This window comes from Pinus tabuliformis, chromosome 3_1 (assembly GCF_031772625.1).
Source record: "Pinus tabuliformis cultivar Carrire ecotype Pingquan chromosome 3_1, CPIR1, whole genome shotgun sequence".
Lineage (NCBI taxonomy): Eukaryota > Viridiplantae > Streptophyta > Pinopsida > Pinales > Pinaceae > Pinus > Pinus tabuliformis.
In genome coordinates this window covers 688,700,082-688,726,412 of record NC_142301.1, presented here as the reverse complement: position 1 = coordinate 688,726,412, position 26,331 = coordinate 688,700,082, and the positions used below count along the sequence as shown (strand labels likewise).

Genomic DNA, 26,331 nt, shown 5'->3' with positions numbered 1-26,331 from the left:
GGACTTGCTCATGATCAAACGCTTTTGGATTTTCTCAATTTGTTTCCATTTTGAAATGAGGGTGCTGCTAGTGCACAATTCACACTCATACAACATGACTAGATGAACTAAGAGTTCAAAAAGCAATTTAATCATTTTCCAATCTAAATATAATGCTTTCCACCCTCCTAAAATTCTCTTCTTTCTATAGTCCTCCCAACTAAGCTTGTTGTTGAAATCAATCCCGAGGTACTTGTACTCATTTACTTTTTCAAGAGTATTGCCCTCACAGAAGAACATATGCGAATTGCTTCCTTTTAGTAGAGAAAACCATTATTTTGGTCCTGCTGGTATTGACTTACATCTCTAATGCTTTACAAAAATGCTCAAAAACATATAAGTGCATTTGCAATCCACTTACATCTCTAATGCTTTACAAAAATGCTCAAAAACATATAAGTGCATTTACAATCCATGGACCGATTTAACAGTCAAAACAAGAACATTAACATATAAACACAACTTTATCACAAATCCCTCCCAACAAAACTTTATCACAGAATCCTATAGAGAAAGACCTTTTCCACCTTGCAGCGGATTTAACGACTTCCAAAAAAAAACCAAAAAACGGTGTAACTACTTAACGAAAGATTATTCGATAACTCACAGAATTAAAAACACAAAAAAACGGTGTAACCACTTAACGAAAAATTATTCGATAGCTCAAAGAAAAAAGAAAAGAAAAAAAACAGTGTAACTCAACCCATCAACCTGTGAGGCGAGAAAGTGGAACGATACTTTTAAAACGGAACGAATGTCGGCAATAAGGCGAACTTGTGACGGGCCCATAGGTTGGAATAAGCAAGGTGCTCGTTCTCTTTTGGAAGCCACCCATTAGCTGCACAGCAGCATCCTTAGCATACGGAAGCAGAGTGTTCCTTAAGGGAGAAGGCTCCTCTGCTCGGAAAATCTCCTTAAATTGCAGTGTGAGGGCCTCTCAAACCAGCATTCATTGAGCGGATTTGATTGCACTTGTTCGGGTTCGATTCACGGCGGTTTTATTGATTGAAAAATTTGTATCCTGCTTCTAAGCTAATGGCGACTGGAGTCACTTTTGCATTTTTATTTTCGAAAAGGTGTCTGTTTACGAATGAAAGGTGATTGATGTATGTAAACTCCAACCAGCATTAAAGCTTAGCTGGGATTTGACATTGTGTTGCCTTTGAGGGTGCGCTTGCAGGCAGGCCATCTTACAATTTTAATTAAATGATATTCTTTTTGTTTTAGGGAAGGGGTGACCTTCCCGGCCATCCGAGCTTAGTTAGGCCGGTGGTCTGTGTCTCTGCGTTATTGTTTTGCGTTTGTGTTGGAATCTTTGATTGACTGTTTGGCCTGGCCGATGGTTGGTATAATTTCCGATTAAACGTCCGCACATTGAAAAGTTCACAACACGCTAATGCGATTCTATCAGGTATGTAGTTTGACAAATCTATTAGTATTTGTCAGTTTCTGATGATATTTGACAGAAAAAGAAGATGGGGTAGTCTTGCAAATCTGTTAGTATTTGTCGGTTTCTCTTGATATTTGAAAAAAAGAAAGGGAGTGGTCTTGGATTGATTATTTGATGATCATGAAGAAAGAGTCTATTGAACAATGTTTCAATTTTTAATTGTAACATGTGTTCATGGTTAGCATATCTTTTCTAATTTAATAACTAACATGAACGGTCGGAATTTGCTTCAAAAGTTTACTCAAGTTCTTCTGCGCAAAGCCATATATATCCTCCACTTGATAATTGCTGTATTCTTTGTGCCCCTTTTATCCTTTTAAGCAATGTTTTCTTCATCATATTCGAAGGACGAGTTAGAGAGTGCCCCAAGTCACCAGGACCGGTACAAGTAGAATCACAACCGGCTAAGTGCGCTGACTTGAAAAAAATAAAATTGAATGCCACTAGTGCGAATATTTGACCATATGGTGATGAGGGGTTTCCTATTCAGCACGAAATTACACTTGATCCCCGAGCTTGGCTATGTCAAAATTAAAATTAAATCTGTACTTTTGCTTGTCTTTATTTACACTTGTGAATGTATGAACCTTTTATTCTGTGTTTCAAACACCCTCTCTCTTTTATTCTGGACCCCATTTTTTTATTCATCAAAATAGTAAATATAAACTGTATACAGTTCATACAGGTTCATCTCTCTAGACCTGTTTTTATTTTTTATTTTTGTTTTTATGTTTTATAATGTCTTTGATGGTCAAATTTGGCAAGTTTAGAAGCTTCAATTTAAAATATATAAACTAAAGAGTATGTGTGCGCTCTGCAAGCGCCTTTCGCAGTGGACAAATATCTGTTATTAATTGTCATCAGGACAGGAAATAATGGGTTCTTAAATTTAGAAAAAGCCAGTTTTCGGCTCTGTAAAATCTTATAATCTAAGATAACGTTTAAAGATATTACGTAATATTTTGAATTTTGAATTTTGTGAAGTGGCTGAAGTAATTTTAAGAAATTTGGGACTAATATCCTAGAGTCTACTTCACTTCATTTAGGCTATTCAACATTAATTTATTGAAATATATCCTCCATTGCTAATATATCATACTTTTCGTACTGGAAAAATAAATACAATGACTTTGTAAAGACCATTGTTTAAAACAACTTCTTGTAGTAGAAAAATTGTTGCTTGCTGCTTGTTTGTTAAAACATTAAGTTTAATCGTGTTAAGCACATATCATACTTTTCGTACTAGAAAAATAAATACAATGACTTTGTAAACGACTATTGTTTAAAACAACTACTTGAAGTAGAAAATTTGTTGCTTGCTGCTTGTTTGTTAAAATATTAAGTGTAATCGTGTTAAGCACTCTGTAAACAACCATTGTTTAAAACAACTTGTAGCAGAAATATTGCTGCTAGCTGCTTGTTTGTTAAAACATTTAAGTATAATCGTATTGAGCTTGGCATCTTTGGCAAATCCATTATACCGTGGATTTTATGCTATTCTGGCCTTTATATTTCATCGAACTGGATCCTGTTAATTATGATAGGGAGAAGGCTATTTAAATTTTATACCGTCAGAGTCATAAAATTGCTTACCAGCCAGAACATTTTGTCGAGGCAGATAATATCATAGTTCATATGATCTCCACTTCTGTAATCTCATCCACTTAAATCACTCATTCAATTTTTTTTTATAGCCTGGTTAAACACGTTGGATATAGTATTTGGAACATTTGTAATACATATATATAGCTAAAGTTGGAAATTGTGAATGGGTATTTTTTTCTTCTGTAAACTGTAGATTTTTGTTAGTACTTTGGATTTTAAGTGATATCATATTAGTGTAGATTTATCTTAACTCTAAATTTATCATGCAATGAGAGGGATCAAATCCCTAGAGGTGCAAACTTTTCCTCAATTTTTAATTCCTCTCGGCACATGATAGATAGATTTGGATTTAAGATAGTCTACCCTAGTTCTTAATACGCCGCATGTCAACTCCATGTTGAGCACAAAAGGCATTACACATCTCCCTTATCCAAAGAAAATCGAATCTCTAGAGCTACAAAACTTTCCTCAAATTTTGTTTCCTCTTGATGCATGATAGATTTAGAGTTAGGATGGATCAGTGTTTGTTCTTAATATGCCATGTGCCAACCCCATGTTGAAACTTGAGCATGGAGGAAATTAGACATCTCCTTCATAGTGAGCACACATCATTTAAATGTTTTAACCAAGATCCCTCCCAACTTTGGATCTATCATGGATTAAGAGGGATTAAATTTCTAGAGGTGGAAACTTTCCTCAAATTTTGTTCCCTCTTGGCACATGATAGATCTAGACTTAAGATGGACCTATGTCTAAGATATAATGTCCCTCCCAACCCCTAGCAATGCGGTTCAGCATTTCGGAAATAGATACTTGTACCATTCAACATTAATGTCAAAGATACGTTTCATGGGTGTTTCACTTTTTTGGAAACAACAGATCTTTAGTTTGGAAACGTTTCGGGCCATTTTTTTAATTGTTTTGAATACGTTTCTAGAAATTTGGGCCCACCAAACTATGAAATGTGGAACCAAAGTTGCTTGACTTGGATATGACATTGAATGCCATGTCTCATGTGACTTTGTTTGATGAGGGCGTGCCAATAATTGCATCTTCATGTGGACATGGCAGCAATGCTCCCACCCTTGGAAGGATTCAAATGTTGATGTGGATCTTAATTGCATGGATGACGACATATTTAATGATATGTAAATGTAATTTATGATGATGTTTGAAACTTTTGAACAATGAATAAACATAATATGTCATATGATAGTAGATTGACAGTCATAGTTCATTTTGTAATTTGTACTATGTAGTGTGCATTATTAATTTTGGTGATAATGTTGATGATTGAAATTGAAACAGAAACTTGATGATATGTTGAATGTTATAATAATCATCGATGATGATGATTTGTTTATGTTGAAGATGATTATAATGTATTTTTAAATATAGAATCTAGAGTCTAAAAGATCATATCCGGATTTTTTGAAAATTTGCCATATCAGTTTCAAACCCCATATCTGTATCTGTTCTCGTAACCGTTTCAGTGCAACTTAGATCTATTTTGGTTTTTAATATGCCAATTGTCAATTCTATTTTGAGCATGAAAAGAATTACACATATCCCTCATTGTAAGCAACAAACCATTCAATTGTTTTAACTATACAAGCTTTTTTACTTTCCTTTGCTCTATATAGAGAGATAGGTGGATAGTTGGTATCAAAATATATTACTTAATTAACATTGAAATAATGTATTTGTTATTAACAGTTTTAATTTTTAAATACCACAAGTTGACTATGAATTAAGAATGGGATGAATTACACATTTCCATTACATTGGGTTGTACAAAGAACCCTTTCTAATAATAATTTTTTTACTCTATATATATAGAGATATTTTTTTTAGGTCCACATTGAAATGCTTTTTGGTTATTAATAATTGTTTAAATGTCACTTGTCAAATTGAAAGGAAGTGGCTAAATGGAACAAGAATTTTTTTACTTTCAATTTCTCTCTCTAAATATATATGAAGTTGATTTAAAATTATATTACTTATTGTGAACATTGAATTTTTTATTTACGACCTATATTGAAACATTTTTCTGTTATTATTATTATTTTTTAGATACCATGTGTCAAACTTTATGTTAAACATGGAAGAAATTACACATTTATTTCATAGGAGCTTGTAGAAAGTATCTTTTGATGCAATTGAATGGATTTATGGTTAATGCTAACTGGCTGGTTAAATATAAATTTTAAAAAGCCATCACAGACTTTGCTGCAAGAGGATGTTGAAATATTTGGAAACATAAATAGGAATGGTATTGGTGATAGTGGGTGCTAGAAAAGCTTTAGTTGTACTCTACATACCTGATCTTTTGATGCAATTGAATGGACTATTTTTGGTTGATGCTAGCTGGCTGGTTAATATAAATTTTAAAAAGCCATCACGGACTTTGCTGCCAGAGGATGTTGATTATTTGGAAACATAAATAGGGATGGCATTGGTGACGTCTAGAAAAACTTCAGTTGTACCCTATATACTTGATCAACAGTTAGCATTTACATTGATTCGTCATTAGGGGATCCACCACAGTGAGAACTTATGTTTTTGAGCAGGTTCATAATAATTGAAGGCGTTTCCTTGTTATTGGATACCTAAGTTAGACAAAACAAAGTTTTTTTGTTGTGTTACCTCTCTGGATGTTTTATTCATTTGTAAATATGTTGTACGGATTGAATGTATTAGAAATTAAGATGGAATGCAAATTGACTGTTCCTGAGTTGAATATTGTTATTTTACACTAGATTTTTGAGATATAGAGTGGTCAATGATTGCTTAGTGGTGAGGGCCAGGTTTACATTTATGATCTTGCTTTCGCAAAGTGTTCTTGGAGCCAGGTCAATATCATTGGTATTTTTTGACAGGGTGCAGGGTAGTAGAATGCTGTGTAAAATTCATTTGGATAACTAGATTGGTAGCATTCCTCGTTGTCTGATCTCTTGTTATTATTTTCTAGAACCCTTTATTTTAGGGCGGGAGTGCTGGATGTGTAATTAGTCGTTACATTTGTTCTCAATGACTATTTGGTTGTTTCTATAACCTGTCTTGGATGGATTCAATTCTAGATGAGCACAAGGGCTTCATGCCACGATGTATTTCAATGCGTTGACCATTCTGATGTAGTTGAACTTTTTCCTTTTCAGGTATGCTGTCAAGCGTTCATGCTTGAATTTTAGATAATTGTTTATAGATATCTTTGCTCCAATGGTTCATATAGAGGGAGATGTGATATTATGTGTTCTCTAGTTTAATGTTAGTTATTGTCTACAAACCATGTAAGTGACGTTTTTGTTAGTATTGATGTATTTCAATTATTTTTTTTATTAAAACTTTTGTAAGAAGCATCAAGTATGGTGTTTGGGACAGACGTCTGTTCATGGCATGCATTTATTGGAAATGAAATATATGGCATGCATTGGTTAGCAATGCAGTATCAGATTTTAATATCTAGTCTCTAGTTGAAGTGACATCAATCATCAAATGTCTCGTAACTTGTCCTAATATAAGTAACTTGGCAGGATAGGTTGTCAACTTGGTTTAGGTCAATGGGTTATGGTTCCTCGGGGCTTAATTATTCTGAATTGGATGTTTGGATTTTTTTCGTTCTTTTTCCAATTATGAATGTTATGGATGTCCACTTCCCTTTAAAATTTGGCTTAATTTGAAGTGCTGTAGCCTCTAAAATTGGTATTTACTTGTCTCTACTGGTCCCCTTATCTGTCTTTTGTATAACTTTAAACTCACCCTCATAGATGGAATTTTGCTGGTCTTGGAGTTGCTTGAAAGTTGAGTCAAGTCCGTATGGCAATGGCGATTACAGCTGAAGAACATGTGGCTAGAGATCTCTGTTAATGTGATGCATCTCTACCCTTGCCTGCATCATGGAAGGATAGTTAAGTAGTTTGAAGGTTGTTATTTCTTTCTCAATGCATTTCCTTCCCAGATATTCTACAGAGAACCTTATGGAGTTACAAAGGTATGCATGGAAATTTTAATAATTCCGGGCTGTCACCTTTTAAGCAGCTTCAGACCAGCAGGAGCCTGTTATGTTGGGACCACTTTTGATCTAAACACTGGTTCAATGATGGGTCATTGATTAAAATGTTCCTTTTTCACATTCTTTTGGATGCATTCATTTGCTATTACAGTGTTTTTTTGACAAAATAATCCCAACGTTGCTATATTTTGCTGGCCTTGCTTGCTTTGCTTTATGTTGACTATTTAACACCCATATGAAGTGATATGGACCTCCCTTTTTCATTTTCCATTGTTGTATGGTTGAATGGCCAATATTGAAAATGGGTTTAAGATTTGGTTCATCCCCATCTCTTTTTTTGTTGTTGTTTGCAATGGTGATGAAACATTTTTGAGTTTTAGTCTTAGTAGTCTAGGTTGAACAAACATTAATTGAAAACTTTGTTGAGATTATGGCTAATCTTAACTTGAGGCCTTGTGTTGTCTGACTCCCTCTTTTTATGTTAATTTCCTACATATGGGAAATTAACCCCCCCCTTATTGTGTTTGTCAATATTTGACTAGGTCAGCCTAGTCACCCTTCAGGAATATTGCTCTAAACCTTAATGGAGGTGTATAAAGACATCGGCCATCTGATTTGTAAAGCATTTTTTAAGTTGTTATTGATAAAAATCCTAAGGGCAATCTTTCTCTAGAATACTTCTCTTGTTCATATGCTTGGGTATCACAACAATCTCTCACATCAATTAGATACTGTTGCTTTTCTGCTCTATTTTTCACTTGGCTGGATTAGGGTTTATTGAAGATTTCATGGTAGATCCACTATTTTATGATCTCAACTTGGTAGCAGGGCTAATGTGTACTCTTCTTTTTTTATCCAACATTTTCAGGGCTGTTCCGTGTCTGAAACTAGGGATTTCACCTCTTCCATATGGCCATTTCAGATCTGAAACTAGGGTTTCAGGACTCCCTTTTGCACAGTAAACTGTTATTTTAGAGTTTTCTACTCTCTGTTCCACTCACACTGTGCTTCCTTTGCTGTTGGTTGGCATTTTTCAGCTGATTTAAGGGGCTAATTTGAAGATCTGTGCTCTCTTTGGGGGCAGCACACTATTTCCTTTGTTCTTCTTGCAGCCAATCTGTTGCAGGTTGAAAGGCAGGACTGGTGTTATGGATGGAAAATGGTTGTTTCTGTCTTAAAGGGGTTGACTACCATATGTGGGTTGATCAAAATGACAAGTCTTCTTTGTAGCAAAGGTTTATGGATGTATTTGGAGAAACCTCTTTTGATTGAGGATGATGGCAATTATGATAGTATGTTTGAAGAAGGATGAATCCTTACGGTTGATCACACTTTATGTGGTGCCAGGCCTTGCCAATCCTATTTGGCCCGTGAGAGTCAAATTCGCATGTCACAAGGGGATTTCAACTTCTCTTAATCAGCCAAGTTAGATTCAATTGATGTTCAATGCATATAAAAAGTAAGTGTCCCCAAATCCATGGGGGGATGTGAAAACATTAGTAATGCTCTTCAATAGTTTCTCTGCTCTCATGGCATTTCTTGGCAGAATTTTGTTCCATAAACCCTTGAGAAAAATAAAGTGGCTAAGCATAAGAATAGTGCAATCATGGAAATGTCTTGTTCTATGCTTCATTCTTAGAATATGAAGATCGACCCTTTTGGGGAGAAATCATTGTTTGTGCAACACATGTCATCAATTGTGCATGTGCATCTACGGTCACTTGTATGATTCCTTTTGAGTGATTGCATGGGCAAACATCCTCTGTTTCACACTAATGTTGCGATAATTGTGATCGGGATTAAATCGGTGAGGGTCCAAAAACAGAAAAAAAAAATGTAAAAATCGACCAAAATTAAAAAATTACAAAAAATTTCATTTTTTTTTTTCATTTTTGTTAGCATCTAAAGCATCCACAACATAAAAATTTAAAATAAATGCAATGGCACATAAATATGAAAAGGGAACTAATATATAAGATGTGTAATATGTCTAGTGTTACATCACACATAACTGTGAATCATGCCCTGAATCCCGAGTCCTGACTTAGCCTTGAAATATCAACAAAAAATGTAGTAATGTGTCTCATATCATGAGTCATATACAATGAAATGAACCACTAAGTGACTAATGATTTCCTTTGCCCCTCTTGCGAGAGAATGTAATAGCTTTCCCTCTAGATGAAGAAGCCCCTTGGGGTTGGCATTGGACTTTGATGTCCTCTAAAAGCTGAAGAACTAGGAGCCAAAGGAGGTAGACCACGTCCTCTACTGGTGACCATGGTAGGTGGTGACATCTCCTCCTCCTCCCCCCTGCAATTGCTACCCCCTCCACTACTTCTTCCTCTAACCAATTAGGGGTCGATTCCATGATAGGGCTCTCAGCATCAACCCTCCATGTAGAAGTGGTGTTAATCCCATCCAATGAGATGGCCTCCACATCAAGTATCCTCTGAAGTTGCCTCACTCATAATTGGAGATTGTAGTAGATGTAGACCATGCGATTAAGGCGCTGGGACTCCAACCTGTACGAGGGTCATAAATTATAAATTAATAATAAATTATATTTTTTATTATTTAATGAATTCAAAAAATTAATTGGAAAAACTTAAACCTGTTGCGCCTCTTGGTGTGTATTCTTTCAAATACACTCCAGTTGCGCTCGAATTAGGAGGAGCTACATGTTTGGCTGAGCACTTGAATGTCAACCTTTTGGAGATTGTGTACTTTTCCACCATAGCTTCTCCACCATGCATCTACAACAAATAAGAGAAACATAAGTAAAAAAATGAAATTTGAAAGTTCGACCAAAGTATGAAGAGACAATGAAATTTGAAAATTAAACAAACTAAATCTTGCATGGCATTTTGGTTGTCCAATCATGGATAGCCATGTCAAAGATAAATGTGTCACCTACCATCTTGTATATCTCCATTTCTTTAGAAATTTCTGCATGTTCTGCTGGAGATGACACCATCTTCTGAACACAAGTGAAGAATCCTTCCATGACCTCAGCATCAAATATGAAACCATTGGAGTAACAAAATGTGGGGTTCAGGTAGATCCCTGCAGCATGAATGTGATGATGGAGTGTATTGTTCCATCGCTCTTCAATCACTCTCCATATCAGTTGTTGTTTCTCAAACCCTTTATCCCCTATGGAAATTCCATGAAATTTTGCATTTTCTTAATGAATAATTCTGAAAATTAGTTTCTATTCACAAGACAGAGACTTTCTCTACTAATTTTGTAGTGGAATAGAACAAAATTAATCACAATCACACAATAGCAAAACACAATATTTTTTTAGGGAACCCAACTTGGAAAACCGTCAGCTTGATTGAGAATTTTATTGATAGAAAATGAGCAACAAATCTCTTATAATACAACTTTGTTTCTCTGGAAACCAATCTGGTTTTCTCTACTTGTGCTAAGCTTGAAACACCTGCAAGACCCCTGATCTGCTTTCCTCAATCTATGCACATAGGCTGCTCCTATTTATCTAGGAAATTGCTCCTAATTGCTAGTGCAATTTGTTGGACATTGGATAAACCAATGCTCCCCGTGTGTTTCGTGACATGGACTAACTACCTCTCGTGGATCCTTATCTATGGCGATGCGATCCTTGACTAAAACCTATGGGTTTTGGTCTAACAACAATCATGATTACCAACAAGTGGTATAAGAGCGTAGTTCACGAGTTTGATACACACCTAGCTCATGTTGGAGGGAGATTATTGGACATTGGATAAACCAACGCTCCCGGTGTGTTTCATGACATGGATTAACCACCTCTCATGGATCATTATCTTTGGTGATGCGATCGTTGACTAAAACTTGCAGGTTCTGGTCTAACGACAATCGTAATTCCCAACACTATTCTCGAGGGAAAATTATCCTCTACCAATCTGTGCACAAGCTCCTCTTGCACACTCTTCCTCTCACAAGCTTACACACACAAAAACCTGTGCTCTCTATTGCTTTGTCTCACCAACTTGTGCTCACAAAACAATGAATACAATTGTGCCTTTCGATCTCCTTATAAGCACTTCAAATTAGCTAATTTTGGCAAGTTCTATTTTTGGAACTCAAACTAGTGATTGATGAGTTAACTAACTCATGCAACACATCCTGCCTCAAATTAGAAGTTGAGACTCACTCGTTTGTCTTTTCCCCAAAATAGCTTACTCTAGAAGACAACAAAATGAGCCTTCTATATACACACATAAGTCAAGCTGCTTCATGAACTGTCCTAACTTATAGGAACTTGCCCTAATTTTTAGGAACTCGTCTTAACTTTTAGGAACTCATGCATGCTAAGGAAAATCGCTTCTTGGTCTCTTTGACTAAGGCACAAGTCAAAGAAGGACCTTCTTGCTACTATTTTCAATGCTCCCTCTTAGCGAGGAAGGTGCTCCCTTTGAACTAGAAGACTTCCTTGCTTTCCTCTGCAGAACCTGATTTGAAGACCTGTTCTTTCCCATCGTGTTTTGCGAGTTCATCACTAGTGCCATTTACCCTATGTACCTCTGTGGTTACTTCCTTTGGCTGGAAGTGATACTGGAAGATCCAACTCTCTTTTGATCTCCCTTAACCAAATTCTCAGCCCACTTGAATTGAACTCTCCCTATACTGGAAGTCTCTGACTGAGTGTCTGCCTCCACTCGCCCTGAGCTATGCTCCTCATCATCCTGCTGGTCAACCCAACTTCCAACTAGCTTAGAGTCAAACTAAAACACTGGCTGGGGCTCCATCTTGAGAGCTCTATCCTACTCTTGCTCAGCCACCACATCTCTACTAAACTCCCTATCTTGTTGCTCAAGGATGTACTTGTCTCTATGTGCAACCAATGTTATCAGAACCAAACCGACGATTGAACCATAAAACCTTGTGGATTGGGAACCGGTAAAAAATCGGAAAAAAAACCGGTTTACCAAAAACACATAAAATATTTATAATTTAAAGAAAAACGTATATATTCATGTGCATCCATATGATTCCAAACCATTTATACACAAATATGCAAAAGTTCTCATCTATATAGCAAGTAATAGTGCATATAACCAAAATAAAACTTATTGGAAAACATCGCTATACCAAAAAACATCAAGACGCAGGCTCTAAAAGGCCTTTATAGTCCAAAATAACATGATAGTATGATACTACAGTCTACATCTACAACCTACAAGTACTAATTGTCAATGTCAACATCAGAATCATCATCTTGATCATCCTCCTTATTCTCATTTGAAGAATGAGAAGCATCCAAGTCTGCAATCATTGCCTATATTGGGATCTTTATCATCAATATAACCCTCTAAGCATTAAAATAAGATAGAAAAAGCATAGCATGTCAAGTCAATATTTTGTTTGAGTGATGGGTACATTTTTAGTAGAGTCATGATAGAGGAGTTCGACAACCAATGCCGCTAACATCAAAGTACATAGGGGGATTGGTGCTTTTTATTAATTACTAGTTCCTTACCCTCGTACATGACAAAATCCAATGGAAACGTTGTAATCCCCACAATCCTGATATCTTGAAAAATGTTAAGTTTGTTGGCTTTTGAGTGAAATCTAAAATTCTACTTTCTCCGTAGGAAATCCAATGAGGTTGGAACCACTCTCAAACATCCTAAGCCATTTCATGGTAATGTTAAAAATTTAAGTAAAAAGATGGAAATGAAAGACTAAGGAGAGTGCCATTTTTACTGTAAGGATTTAACATTATAATGAAATGCATAGCAGTAATAGGATAGGCTTGAATATTAGGCTAAGGACCATAACGCTGAACATTAGGTTGGCCTAGGGGAGAATTAGAAGTGGGCCAACCAAATGAAAAAAAGAGGCAAATTTTTTACGCTAGCCTAGGAAGGTACAAAGTACACAAACCCTATCCCGAACCGACTGGTTCGATGGAATAGGCTGGTTTGGTACCAAATTGGCCAGTTCCATTACAAAACTGGCTAATTCTGTTACAAAACCAGTTGGTTCGGTATCAAACCGGCCTATTCCAGTTTGGATTGGTTTTGGGCCAAAAACGACCGGACCGATCGGTTCCACCGGTTCTGGTCCAATTCTGATAACATTGCGTGCAACTTGTAGAGATTCTTCACCCTCACACCTATCTGCTTATTACATCCAGAAGCTAAGTGTTGGAGGTACGCCTTACCTCTGTTGAAGATGATATCATATCCCTCGTCCTCAAAGGTAGCTACCGAAACAAGATTTTGCCTCAATCCTAGAACATAGAAGAGAACATCTTTGAGATGAAGGGGGGACTACTTGACTCCCTCTGAAAACTGACAGTACCAACTCCTCTAGATGCATACTGACCATCATCTCCTAGCGTAATTTGACATCACATTCCTTTTCCTTCAGGTGGCTGAAAATCTTCTTGTTCCCAGTCATGTAGAAGGATGATCCTGAATCAATATGAATATACCATATACTGCTATCTGCTGAGCTTTCCATGCAAACAATCAATGAGAAATATTTCTCTAATTGGGCAAAAAATGCATCTACCTCCGTTAATGCAGCTACATGATCTTTATTGGACTACTCCTTCCGCTTAGGACACTTAGTGGCATAGTGTCCAAACTCATGGCAATGGAAGCATTTGATCTTGCTTAGATCCTTCTTCTTGTCCTTTTGACTGGACTCAGCCTCTTCTTGCCCTTGGATTTACCTGCAAGAGCAAAATTCTCCCCATCCTCGATCTTGACTAATCTCCCTTCTATGGTTCCTCTTTGGATCTCTTCTTGTCTGCAGTCAGTCCAAAACCTTTCCCAATTGGGAAAATTGTCCCTCCTACTAATAGCATCCTGAAACCCTTTCCAAGACTTGTGGAGTCCAAGTAAGGCAAGACTCACAAGGTCATGATCAAATACAACTTCACCCACACCACCTAGTTCATCTCGAACTTGAGTGAATCTAGTAAGATATGTGATAATGGGCTCATCCTTGCTCATCTAGATACTCCTAATCTTGTCCTTAAGAGCAAGCTTCCTAGTATCATTGGTACTCTGATATAGTTTTAAGATGGCTTGATACATCTCATAAGTTGTCTTCTTCTCATGGATATGAGGCACTATATGATCTTTGACCCCTTCTAGAATAATCCTCTTTGCCTTGACATCATTCTTAGTATGTTGGGCCAATTGTTGGGCATCTTGTGGTGGTGGGATAGCCTGCTTCATGAATTCTCCCACACCATTATCCTCCAACACTATCATAATTCTTCCTTTCCAAGAGAAGAAAAATGATGCTCCCTCTAAGCAGTGATCAGCTCTCAGTCCTTGACACGCCATTTTGCCTACTTAGAGAGCTCTCCAACAGTCTCCCACTGACAACCTGTAATCCTTCACAAGAAGTTGTACTTAGGGCTCAAATAATTCTGCCTCTCCTATCAATCTTGTAGTACTTCACAAGGACTGAACTTAGGGCTAAATAACACCTTCTAGCAGCCCTCCACCTGTACTTAAGATGCCAACCAAACTGTCCCAAACCTAGACTTCATCCACTTAGCAAAACATCAACTTGAGAACATCATTCTACATACCTTAGCTAGTAGACTTCTTCTGCTTCTCTACGTCTCGTCCTGTGCACTTATATCTGTAGTTTCGACCCTCTGGTTAGAGCTTACTGACTGTCCATCTCAGCCCTCCAAACTTGGTCCAAAACACCTAAAACATCTGCCCCTTTCTTTCCCACAACTCCTTTTTTGCTCTGTTACTTGGCCACTTTTGAACTGTTGTTCCAACACTTTTGTGACCACAGGCCAACCCTAAACTAGGGCTCGACCTCTCTGTAATGACACAAAGATATTTGGCCTGTTGTGCATAGAAATAGCACCCGAAAACTAGCACCAAACTCTGCCCAGAATGCCCCTCTTCCATGCTGCTTGTTCCTCCCAAACTCGGCCTAAACAATCATAAGAAAAAAATGAACCAAAATTGGTCTTCTTCTCCACTTTGCTAGGCTTCTTGAGGCTGCGAATATTTCAGAGGATTCTCCTTTTGATGTTTTCTCTTGGATGTATGAATCACCTTGTGTTGGTCTTTTATTTTGTTCCTTGCTCTGATACCATGTAGAAATTCCACGAAATTCTGCAGCTGCTTAATTAGTAATTCCGAAAACTAGTTTCTATTCACAAGACACAATTTCTCTACTAATTTTGCAGTGGAATAGAACTAAATTAAATCACAATCACACAATAGAAAAACACAATATTTTTCAAGGGAACCCAACTCGGAAAACCCTCTGCTTGATTGAGAATTTTATTAATAAAAAATGAGCAACATATCTCTTACAATACAACTTTGTGGTTTTCTTTGCTTGTCCTAAGCTTGAAACACCTGCAAGACTCTTGATCTGCTTCCCTCAATCTATGGGCATAGGCTGTTCCTATTTAACTAGGAAATACCTCCTAATTGCTAGCGCAATTCCTTAGGGAAAAATAACCTCTACCAATCTGTGCACAAGCTCCTCTTGCACACACTTTCTCTCACAAGTTCACACACACAAAATTGTGCTCTCTATTACTTTGTCTCACCAACTCATGCTCACAAAACAATGAATACAATTGTGCCTTCCGATCTCCTTATAAGTACTTTGAATTAGCTATTTCTGGAAAGTTCTATTTTTGGAACTCAAACTAGTGATTGATGAGTTAACTAACTCATGCAACACGTCTTTCATCAAATTAGAAGTTGAGACTCACTCGTTTGTCTTTTCCCAAAAATATCTTGCGCTAGAAGACAACAAACTGAGCCTTCTATATCCACGCATAAGTCAAATTGTTTCATGAACTGTCCTAACTTATAGGAACTTGCCCCAATTTTTTAGGAATTCGTCCTAAATCTTAGGAACTCATCCTAACTTTTAGGAACTAGTGCATGCTAAGGAAAACTACTTTTTGGTCTCTTTGACTAAGGCACAAGTCAAAGGACCTTTTTCGCTACTATTTTCAACACCCCCTTATCATCGTAATAGTTGTGAATGGATTCTTTGGCCCTATCCATGGCCTCATACAAGTAGCCCATTGCGGACTTGTCTCCATCAACTAATTGAAGAACCTTTACCAAAGGTTCAGTGATGCTACACACTTCATGCACTCCCACCTAGAAGCTTTTCTGGTATGAAACTAGCCTGCACATGGCCTCTCCCTTTGGTTTGCGGCTAAAAGACAAAGCACGCCACTCCTCTGAGAGAAACATTCTCTTCACATCCCACATAGAATTCAAGAGAGATTGAAGAGATATGAAGCTAGTGGAAAACCATGTAATAGCAGGGCGCACCAACTCCTTGTTATTGGTGAATAATCTCATCAAATGAAATACATATGCATGATTATATATAAATTTTGTAAAGCTTTTTGATGATTCAACAATATCTTTGACAAAAGGAATATTTCATATGTCCTCCAACATCAAGTCAATGTAGTGTGCAACGCAAGGTGTCCAAACTACGTTAGGATGCCTCTCCATAAGCATCCTGCTAGCAACAACATAATTTGCAGCATTGTCCATTATCACCTGGACAACATGTTGTGGACCCGCCTCCTGAATGAACATGTCCAACAAATCACATAATAATTGTGCATCTTTGATGTGTGCAGATGCATCATTAGATTTCATAAACATTGTCCCCTTGGTACAATTAACCAAGAAGTTAATAAGGGTTCTGCCCTTTTTATCAGTCTGACCATTTGACATCATAGTGCATCCCGTCTATGCCCATGATGCCCTGAACTCCTCCAATCTTGCAGTGCAATTGACCTTTTCATTTTGAAGAATATGCCCTCTCAAGTCATCATAGGAAGGGGCTTTGTACCCTGGGCCAACAATATTAATAACATCAACCATGGGTTGGTAAAATGGATTGTTCTTGGCAATGCTGAAGGGAATGTTGCTCCATAGAAAACACCTACCCACCAACTTGTCAACGTCCCTCTTCTTTTTTTTAAGAGTTGACCTGATACATGGTTGTGCACCAGGTGTGGTTCTAGGAACAAAAAATGATGAGGCAACTATGGGGTTGACTGTAGAAACTGATGCTGAAGAAGAACCACTGTCATGGTCACCTCCCACGACTCCACCCCCTGCCATTTGATTCTTCTTACCTTCATTGTTTAGTGTGACTGTCTCTGTATTTTCTAATGATTTGAGGGCTTTACGGATGATTTCTGGAGTTGTGTTTGTGCAAAGTCCTACTTCATATCTCGAAATTTGTGCAAGGTGGAATTTCAATCGGTATACTCCCCCTGTCATATGGTGTCCACATAACTTGCAAGTCAAATTTGATCTATCAAACCCCCCATTGGGTTCACCATATTCCCACGGAGGGTCCAATGTTCCCATTGGGTTCACCATATTCCCACGGAGGGTCCAATGTTCCCATTGGGTTCACCATAATCCCACAGAGGGTCCAATGTTCTTGGCATGTTTGTTGAACTCTTAATGTAAGATTGAACCTAAGGCACAAGAAGAATTTAAAGTTAAGCAAATCAAATTAACAACCAATATTTTGAATTTTTGACAAAAAAACCCATCCACTTAATGCAACAATAATGGCAAGGAAAACATACTCAAACCCACACAAAAATCATGGAAAAAAACTAGGGCACAAGAAGAATTCAAACAAATAAAATTAACGATCAACATTTTGAATTTTTGACAAAAGAAACCTTCTCCAATAAATGCAACAATAATGGCAAAAAAAAACACACTCACACCCAAGCAAAAATCATGGAAAATATATGGGTGATTGAAACCCAAGGAAAAACAAGGAGAAAACAAAAAAATAGGGCCAAATTTGATGCCCATATCTGAAATCCACGCCTTGCTGAAGAAACTTGGTCCAAATTCAAAATTTCTTTGCTTGGGACCCTAAATTTCCTCGGTTTTCTCCTCTCTTGTCCTTGTTGATTTGTTCTCCTCCTCCTTAACCCTTGCCCTTTGATTGCAAAATGAAACTAGAAAAACCTAGTAAAACCTTTTTAAAACTCGTTGTTCGCGACCTCATAATTTTTTCGTGTCAGATCGTGATTTTTTGGAAAAAATCACGATTAAATCGCGATTTTGGCAACATCATTTCACGCTTCTGCATCTTTGGATTAGGGGCATAGGTCCACTTGCCTCATCAAAGGTGAGATATATCACTTGTTCATTATACTCCTTGCATGACTTTAATTGGCTATAGTCAAACTTTTCAAGGGTATCAACTCTATGACCTCACCTCTCACTAGATGACTAAAACATCATGATGTTATTATTGAAAATGTTTTCTCATGGTCCAGAAGGATCTCTTCTATCACTTATTTCTAATGATTATTTTAGTGATGGTTCTTAGCATGTAGCTATTAATCATGTCTTTTCTCCTCTTGTTGGGTTGTTGCTTGATGATTTCTAGTGAGTTGTAGTGCACTTTTCCACATCTCTATTTGATGTTGGTGAACTTATATATACACCTCCAAGTACTTTATCCATGTTATGGGATACTTCGCTAAGACCCCTTCTGCATTTGGTTCCTCCTCTCTCTTGGTTATCTTGTAGTCATACATCTTCAGATGAGTCCACTATCACTCTCGCTGTGTAGCCTAGTGATGCTTCTCCTTCTAGTGATGACACTTATTTTGATTTGTAGCTATTTTTGTCTTTACTTAAGTGGGTTGTTGCTAGTTTCATTGATGCTGCTAATTTTCCTGCAGGTCCTTTCACACAATGAATAGAGTTGACCCCATATTGAGCTCCTCTTCTCGACAAATACTAGTTTTCTTTTTGAAATACTCTTTGTAGCATGTTCAATCATAATGAAGAATGTGAAGGTTTTCTCTGTGAAGGGTATGGCCTTTGATGATCCCCATATCAATATTAAGTAAGGGTTTTGTGATGACCTGTTGTGATGATGTATAGATGTAATGCTTTCTTTGTGCCCCGTTGTTCGACTTAAAGGGGGGTGTTGAGATTGGCTAATCTTCACTTGAGGCCATCTGCCAACTCTCTATTTGATGTATTGGTATCTTTATTGAGTATACTTATGGGTAATTAACCCACCTTACTGTATTTGTCTATATTTGAATACGCTGGCCTTGTTACCCTCTTGGGCTAGTGCCCCAAATCCCAATGGAGGTATTTAGATTCATTAGTCTCATTTGGAAGGCATTCACTCAAATTGTTATTTGCTAAGAAGCTAAGGTCAATCTTTCTCTAGAGTTCTTCTCTTGTTCATGGGTTTGGATATTACAACAATCTCTATTGTGTATGTCATTTAAGTGTTGTTTTTTTGTTGTATTTTCTTTTTGGCTAGATGGGGGTTTATTAAAGATTTCACCATAGATCCACTATCTTATGATCTCAACAAACTTATGAGTAGAACAGGGAAGTAATGATAAGATAATTTTATGAATGTTCAACAGAGTGACCACAAAAGTAGGTTGTTGGGACTAAAGAGTGCATATAGGGTAAGTACAAAAATGGGAATGCTATAGCAATGCCTATATCCATGCCATCAAAAACCAATAAGTATAAGCATATCTAGCCAATTATCTAAAAGTGACTATAAGAGAAGGTACAAGGGAAGTGCTAAAAGTTGACAGTTGAAACCAGTGTGGAAAAAGTCGGCAAAAAGTCAGGATTAAATCCCAAAAACATGATTTTTTCGGCAAAACGATTTAATCGGCCGATTTTTTGCAAAATTTTTCCCTATCGATTAAATCGAAATAATCCCGATTTTATCAGGAGTCGACCGAAAAAGTCGGTCGTCTCTCCCAAGTCACGGATAAGAGGCTGAAAAGGTTCAAAAAACATATTTCTTTGTTGTTTTTGCTCCCATTCGTCCCTATGGAGAGAGTAGTTGTTGCCATTGCCCTAGAGAAGGAGATTTGCTAGTTTTGTGGTGGGGATTTGGATATTTGTCCATTGCTCAATGTGAGAGATTCAAAGTGTCGAATTGTTGCTGCTAGGTATGTATTTTAATTTCTCTCTTAGTCTTTTTTACACAAATGGCTTCTTAAATCTTTATATAATTCTATTAGTTTGTTTATATCTTATTTTGCCTAGAATTTTGAAAGGGAAACATTGTTTAGAATCTAGATTGAAGCAAAACTTCAACTTTCAAGAATAAAATGACAAAAATTCAAACCCTTGTTTACTGAATCTGAGTGTTTTCAAGTGATTGAGAAGAGGCATTTAAAATCTAAAATCAACAATTGCATTTGTGTTTGCTTCTTATGTGATGGGAAATTTTTAATTTGTTTCAATTTTTTTTGTGCCCAGGTTTAAATTCAAGTTCAAAGTTTAAAACAAAATGCCAAGGCTTTTGGACGCTATGTGGGAATATGGTGAACCTGATACTATACCCGAATATGGGGGGATCAATAGAATGTATTTGACTTGCAAGTTGTGTGGCAAACTTATGTCAGGATGTATCAACAGATTAAAATTCCATTTGGGGCAAATTCTGGTGCAAAATGTTGACCTTTGCCCAAATACATCTCCATAAATCATCCGATGGGCCATTCAATCGTTGATGGATAAAGAGAAGGGAAAAGACACCAAGGCAACACTAAAAATCCAACTTGTAGGGGCCTCAAGAGCGGGGGAAAATGAGAGTGGCAGTGTTTCTTCAGCATCACCTTCCACACCCATATGTCCCAACCCCTCATCTTCCTCATCTTTTTTTGTTCCTAGAACCACACCTTGTGCACAACCTGGCATCAAATCAGTACTTAAAAAAAGGACATGGCAGAAGCTGACGGTTGGTCAGTAAGTGTCTTCTATGGAGTGATGTTCCTTTTTACATTGCAAAGACAAACCCATTCTACCAACCTATGTTTGATGTTGTTGTTTTCGTTGGCCCAGGGTACAAAGCCCCCACCTTTGCAGAATTGAGAGGGCCTCTTCTTCAAGATGAAAAGACTGATTTCACTTCTAGATTGGAGGAGTTTAGGGCGTCATGGGAACACACTGGATGCATAATCATGTCAGATGGTTGGACTAACCAGAAGGGTAGGACCCTTCTTAATATCTTGGTTAGTTGTCCCAAGGGGACAATGTTTATGAAATCTGTTAATGCATCTGCACACATTAAAGATGCATGTTTATTATGTGAGTTGTTGGACCTCTTCATTCAAGAAGTAGGCCCAAGTAATGTTGTCCAAGTCATAACGAACAACGCTACAAATTATATTGCAGCTGGCAAGTTTCTTATGGGGAGGTATCCTAACTTGGTTTGGACACCTCGTGTTGCTCATTGCATTGACTTGATGTTGGAGGATATAGGTAAGATTCCTATTATGAGGGATATTGTTGAATCATCCAAGAGCATAACAAAATTTATATATAATCATGCATTTGTGCTTAGCTTGATGAGAAAATTCACCAAAAACAAAGAGTTGGTGCGTCCTGTTGTTACACAATTTGCCACTACTTTCATATCTCTTCAATCTTTGTTGAATTCTATATGGGATGTGAAGAGCATGTTTCTTTCACCGGATTGGCGTGCTTTATCTAGTAGCCGCAAACCAGAGGGAGAGGGCATATGCAGACTAGTTTCAAACTTTCATATGATCAGATCTCTTGGGCAGGAGTAGAGGAGGTGGGTGCTGTTTCAGAACCTTTGGTAAGGGTTCTTCGGTTGGCTGATGGAGACAAGCCCACAATGGGCTGCTTGTATGAGGCCATGGATAGGGCCAAAGAAGTCATTCGTGCTTATTATGAAGATAAGGGAGACGAGGGGTTAGAGAAACAACAGGTCATATGGAGAGTGATTGATGAGCGATGGAACAATACCCTCCATCGCCCCATTCATGTTGTAGTTATCTACCTCAACCCCGCATTTTCTTATGCCTGTGGTTTCAGATTTGATGCCGAGGTGATGGATGGATTTTTCACTTGTGTCCAGAGGATGGTGTCATTTGAGCAAGAACGTGAAGATATTTCTAAAGAAATGGAGGTATATAGGATGGGGGGTGGCACATTCGGTTTTACCATGGCTATTAAGAATAAGACGACCAAAATGCCAGTTCAGCTTTAGTTTGTTTCAAATTTTCAAGTTTAGAATTTCAATGTTTTTTTTATGTTTCTCATTTTTCTTTTAACTTGTAGATACTTGGTGGACAAGCTATGGTGGCTCCCATCTCCAAAAGCTTGTTATTCGCTCAACCAAACATGTAGTTCCTCTGGGTGTGAGCGCAACTAGAGTGTATTGGACAAAAAACACAGGAAAAAGCGCAACAAGTAAAAAAATTTCAAATTAAATTTTTTGAATTCATTTGATTATTTTTAATATTTAAATTTTCTAAGTACTAATTTACAATCTATGACCCTAATACAAATTGGAGTCCCAATGCCTCAATTACATGGTCTACGTCTACTACAATCTTCAATTGTGGGTGAGACAACTTCAGAAACCTCTTGATGTGGAAGCCATCTCATTGGACAATATTGATACCACTACTGCATGGAGGGTCGAGATTGAGAGGCCAACCATGGACTCAATCCCGGATTGATTAGATGTGGATCCAGAGGAGGTAGCAATTGTAGGGGACAAAGAGCTAGAGGTAGAGGAGGGGGAGCAACATCAGGGTCAGGAGGCAGAGTTGGATGAGGATGATGAGGAGGAGGTGACACCATCTAGGATGGGCAACAACAACATAGGACAGAGGCCACCTCTTTTATTGGCTTCTAGAGGACGACTGACTCCATTTGTATTTTTAGGGGCTGGGCCTTCTTACTCTAGAGGAAAAGGCAAAGCCATTCCCTATTCTTGTAAAAGGGGAAGAGGATCTTAGTGACTGATTACTTTATGACATGTAGATGACTCATGATATACATTTATTATATTTTTGTTGATATTTTGACTCTTGAGAGTTGAGACTCAGACAAGACTCAAGATTCAAGAGTTGATTCATTATTTTGATATGTGATGTAGCACTAGACTTCATATACATATTATATATTAGTTTTCTTTACATGTTTATGTGGAAGTGCATTTATTTGATGTTGTGGATACTCTAGATGTTGAAAAAAATAAAAATAAAATGAATATTTTTGTGTTTTTTTAATTTTGCCGAATTTTTCAAAAAACTCTAGACTTTAACAAGTTTTTCAACTTTTGGACCCTTGCCGATTTAATCCCGACTTTGACTTTTTCCACATTGGTTGAAACTAGGTGCTGTGCAAAACAGAGGATCTCAAGGCATGTCCGAGTTAGTTGTTGAGGTTGAGTGAGGGGACTAAGAGGCAGGCTTCTCATTGAAGTCATTGGTGATTGTGAAGGGGTTGATGCTTTGGCAGATGATGTCCTCAAGAGGAGGCTTTGAGGGGTCTTGGCAGCATGATACTGGGGGAATACAAGAGTGAAGAAGCCCAACTCTCCTAATGTCCAAGTCCATGGGGAGGAAACTCTGGATGGAGATTAGTTGCTCTACTGAAACTGCAGTGTGGTGCTTTGAATGGGGGAGCCCGACTCTGGGATTCTCTGATTCATTTGTTGGACTGATGGTGGTTTTCTTGGGGCATGGAATGATAGCTCCTCAAGGGTCTTGAGAAGGTTGGTTGATCCATTGGGGGGTGTGAGATGATATTGAGAGGAAACCCAAGGTTTCACTGATTCGGAATCTGAAGTTGCGTGGATCTCTGCCTATGGCGTGGAAACAATCATTGTTCTATTAAAGGAAAGTTAATTTAAATCTAGTATTCAATGCCTATTTTCTTCTAGTAATTGTCATGACATGTGTTAGTGTTTATGGTCAGACCCAAATATGTTTATTGCACATGCATAGTTAATTTCAGAGGCCAGCATGCCTAGGACACCCTCTGGTTGTCAAGTTAGCATTAATTGTTCATGGCATCTTTTCGTTAAGTACTTAGATTAGTTAGATGATTCAGAGATCTTTGTTGGTATGCTTTCATGTAGCGACCTGACTGGCATTATGGATGCTTAAAAGTCCCAACACAATAGAGTTTACTGGCTGGCAGTACCTGGTAGGCAGTAGTTGTTTACTTTGAATTATCGGGTGACTAGGCTTCCAGACATCCTGTTCTTCCATATTTCAAAGTGATTAACTCACATGATTGGCTTAGTTTTGTTCAGAATCCTATGAATACTCAGTTAACTTTGAGGTATTGCTTTATGGGTTGCAACAGTTCATTTACTGACCCATCACCCATGACCAGTTGTGTGACAGGGACACGTAGGAAAATCAAATGAGTCCTTATTCTAGACATTCAATGTTGCATTTAGTGGACATCTCAGCATTTTCCTTTGTTGAATCAGTTCTGCTGTTTCTGAAATGCTGTTACTGGTCGGCTGAATGCAGCTATGCCATGTCAATAAAATAAATAACACTCGTGATGCCATTAGGGAATAAACTTAATATGATAACTGGTTTTTACTATATGATTCAAATTTTATTGGAACATTTTCTGATCTTTGTTAGTTTTTCAGGACAAATCGTAGCAATGATGATTTTTTTCAGGACAAATAGTAGCAACAATGAGTTTAACCTTTGGATTTACTTTGCAGATTTTATTGATGGCTGGTCCAGTTGAGTCGTATCGCCTGATTTTCTGAGATTCTTGTAACAGAAAGGGTCTGCCTATTTGTTTTCATCACTTTTACTTGCTACCTTTAGACACTCTGAATATCTCCTCTAGGCTTTCCTAAAATTTCAATTACATGTTTAACCCAACGGTTACCAGATTTTTGCTTACTGAATAAACCTCAAAATTTGTAAATTCTGAATTATTTAAAGAAAAACCATGGCAAATATTGAAATTCTAAATTTTGCAAAGAGAGCAAAGGGTTTGGAGCCGTGTTATCAGAACCGGATCGGAACCAGGAAACCCTAAAATTAATGGTAATATTGAGAAGTAAAAGTTGATATTCTCCTTTATCTTTTATCCCATTACTTAAGTAAAAGTCAACATTCTCCTTATTTTTCATTTTCATCTCTTTATATAAGTTTTAACATTTTTAACATTACTATTAATTGTTTCAGGATGTTTGAGACTCGAGAGTGGTTCCATCCTCATTGGATTCCATATGGAGAAGGTATAATTTTAGATGCTATTCAAAATTTATTTGACTTGAACAATTTTTAGGATTTTGGCATTGTTAGGATTGCAACGTTTCCATTGGATTCTATCATGTACGAAGGTATGGAATTGACATTTAATTAAAAGCATTAAGTTCTCTATATACCTTGGTGTTGGTGGCACTAATTGTTGAATTCCTTTGTCATGACCCTAGTAAAAATGTGCCATTCACTCAAGCAAAATTATTTTAAGCTTTTTCTTTCTTATTTTAATGCTTATAGGGTGATATTGATGACAAAGATCCCAATATAGGCAATGACTTGGATGATACGCATTTATTGTTGTAACATGATATTTTTTGGACTCTCGAGGTATTTTTGGTCAAGAGATGGATTGCACTCTGTGCTATTTTGGTTATATGCACTCTTACTTTCTATATACATTAGAAATTTCGCATATTTGGGTATAATGGTTTGGATTCATATAATTATATGAATCCAAACCATTATACCCAAATATGCGAAATTTCTAATGTATATAGAAAGTAAGAGTGCATATAACCAAAATAGTGTTTTTTTTTTCCTGAAATTAACCTTTTAAATTAAATTTTTGAAATTTGAATATTTTATATTTTGCTTGACTGGTATTTTTTTGTTGGTTACAGCTTGGTTCACAGCTTTTGGGTTTGACCGATTTGATGACTGCTTTGGTTTGGAGAGCAAAGGAGGTAGAGACTTTTTTTCCTTGAGGCTTGAGCCAAGGACAAGGAGAGCATTTTCATTTGCCATCACCATTTTATTGTGGAGTGGGGAGGCACAGGAGGAGGTCGTAATGGAGAGAGAGGAAGAGGATATTTTAGAGAAGACACCTTTACAGAAGGTGACTATTGACACTGTGAGTGTGCCAGCACCACCATCTTCATGGACTCCAATAGAGTGAATTGGAATTTGCAGTAACACCAATAGAGGATGTTGGAGTCTAACTTCTTCTTCTTCTTCTAGATGATGTCAAAGTCCAATGTTAGCCCAATGGCCTTCTTTCTTGAGAGGAACAGCCATTTCTAGGACCATTACCTTTGCTTGTAAAAGGGGCAAAGGGAATCACTGATTTATTTATCTGGTTTCATTGTACATGGCTTGTGATGATGAGATACCTTTATTATATTTTTTGATAATATTTCGAGGCTT

The 26,331-nt window shown here is 37.3% G+C and overlaps 1 protein-coding gene across 8 annotated transcripts; it reads left to right on the top strand.

The window, feature by feature from the left end:
* Positions 1-749: 749 nt before the first annotated feature.
* LOC149188998 (uncharacterized) lies at positions 750-26,318 on the top strand. 8 transcript variants are annotated; one of them, XM_089411738.1, is made up of 5 exons: positions 769-1,136; positions 1,267-1,450; positions 8,144-8,565; positions 25,108-25,160; positions 25,809-26,318. In XM_089411738.1, the coding sequence occupies exons 3-5, from the start codon at positions 8,546-8,548 to the stop codon at positions 26,081-26,083; spliced, it is 348 nt and encodes a 115-aa protein (XP_089267864.1). In that variant the 5' UTR covers positions 769-1,136; positions 1,267-1,450; positions 8,144-8,545; the 3' UTR covers positions 26,084-26,318. The 8 variants fall into 8 exon arrangements, 7 of the variants coding, with proteins under 7 accessions (XP_089267864.1, XP_089267863.1, XP_089267867.1 ...); XM_089411737.1 differs by having other exon boundaries at positions 769-1,145; XM_089411741.1 differs by lacking the exon at positions 8,144-8,565 and adding an exon at positions 24,633-24,699 and having other exon boundaries at positions 771-1,450.
* The last annotated feature ends 13 nt before the right edge of the window (positions 26,319-26,331 follow it).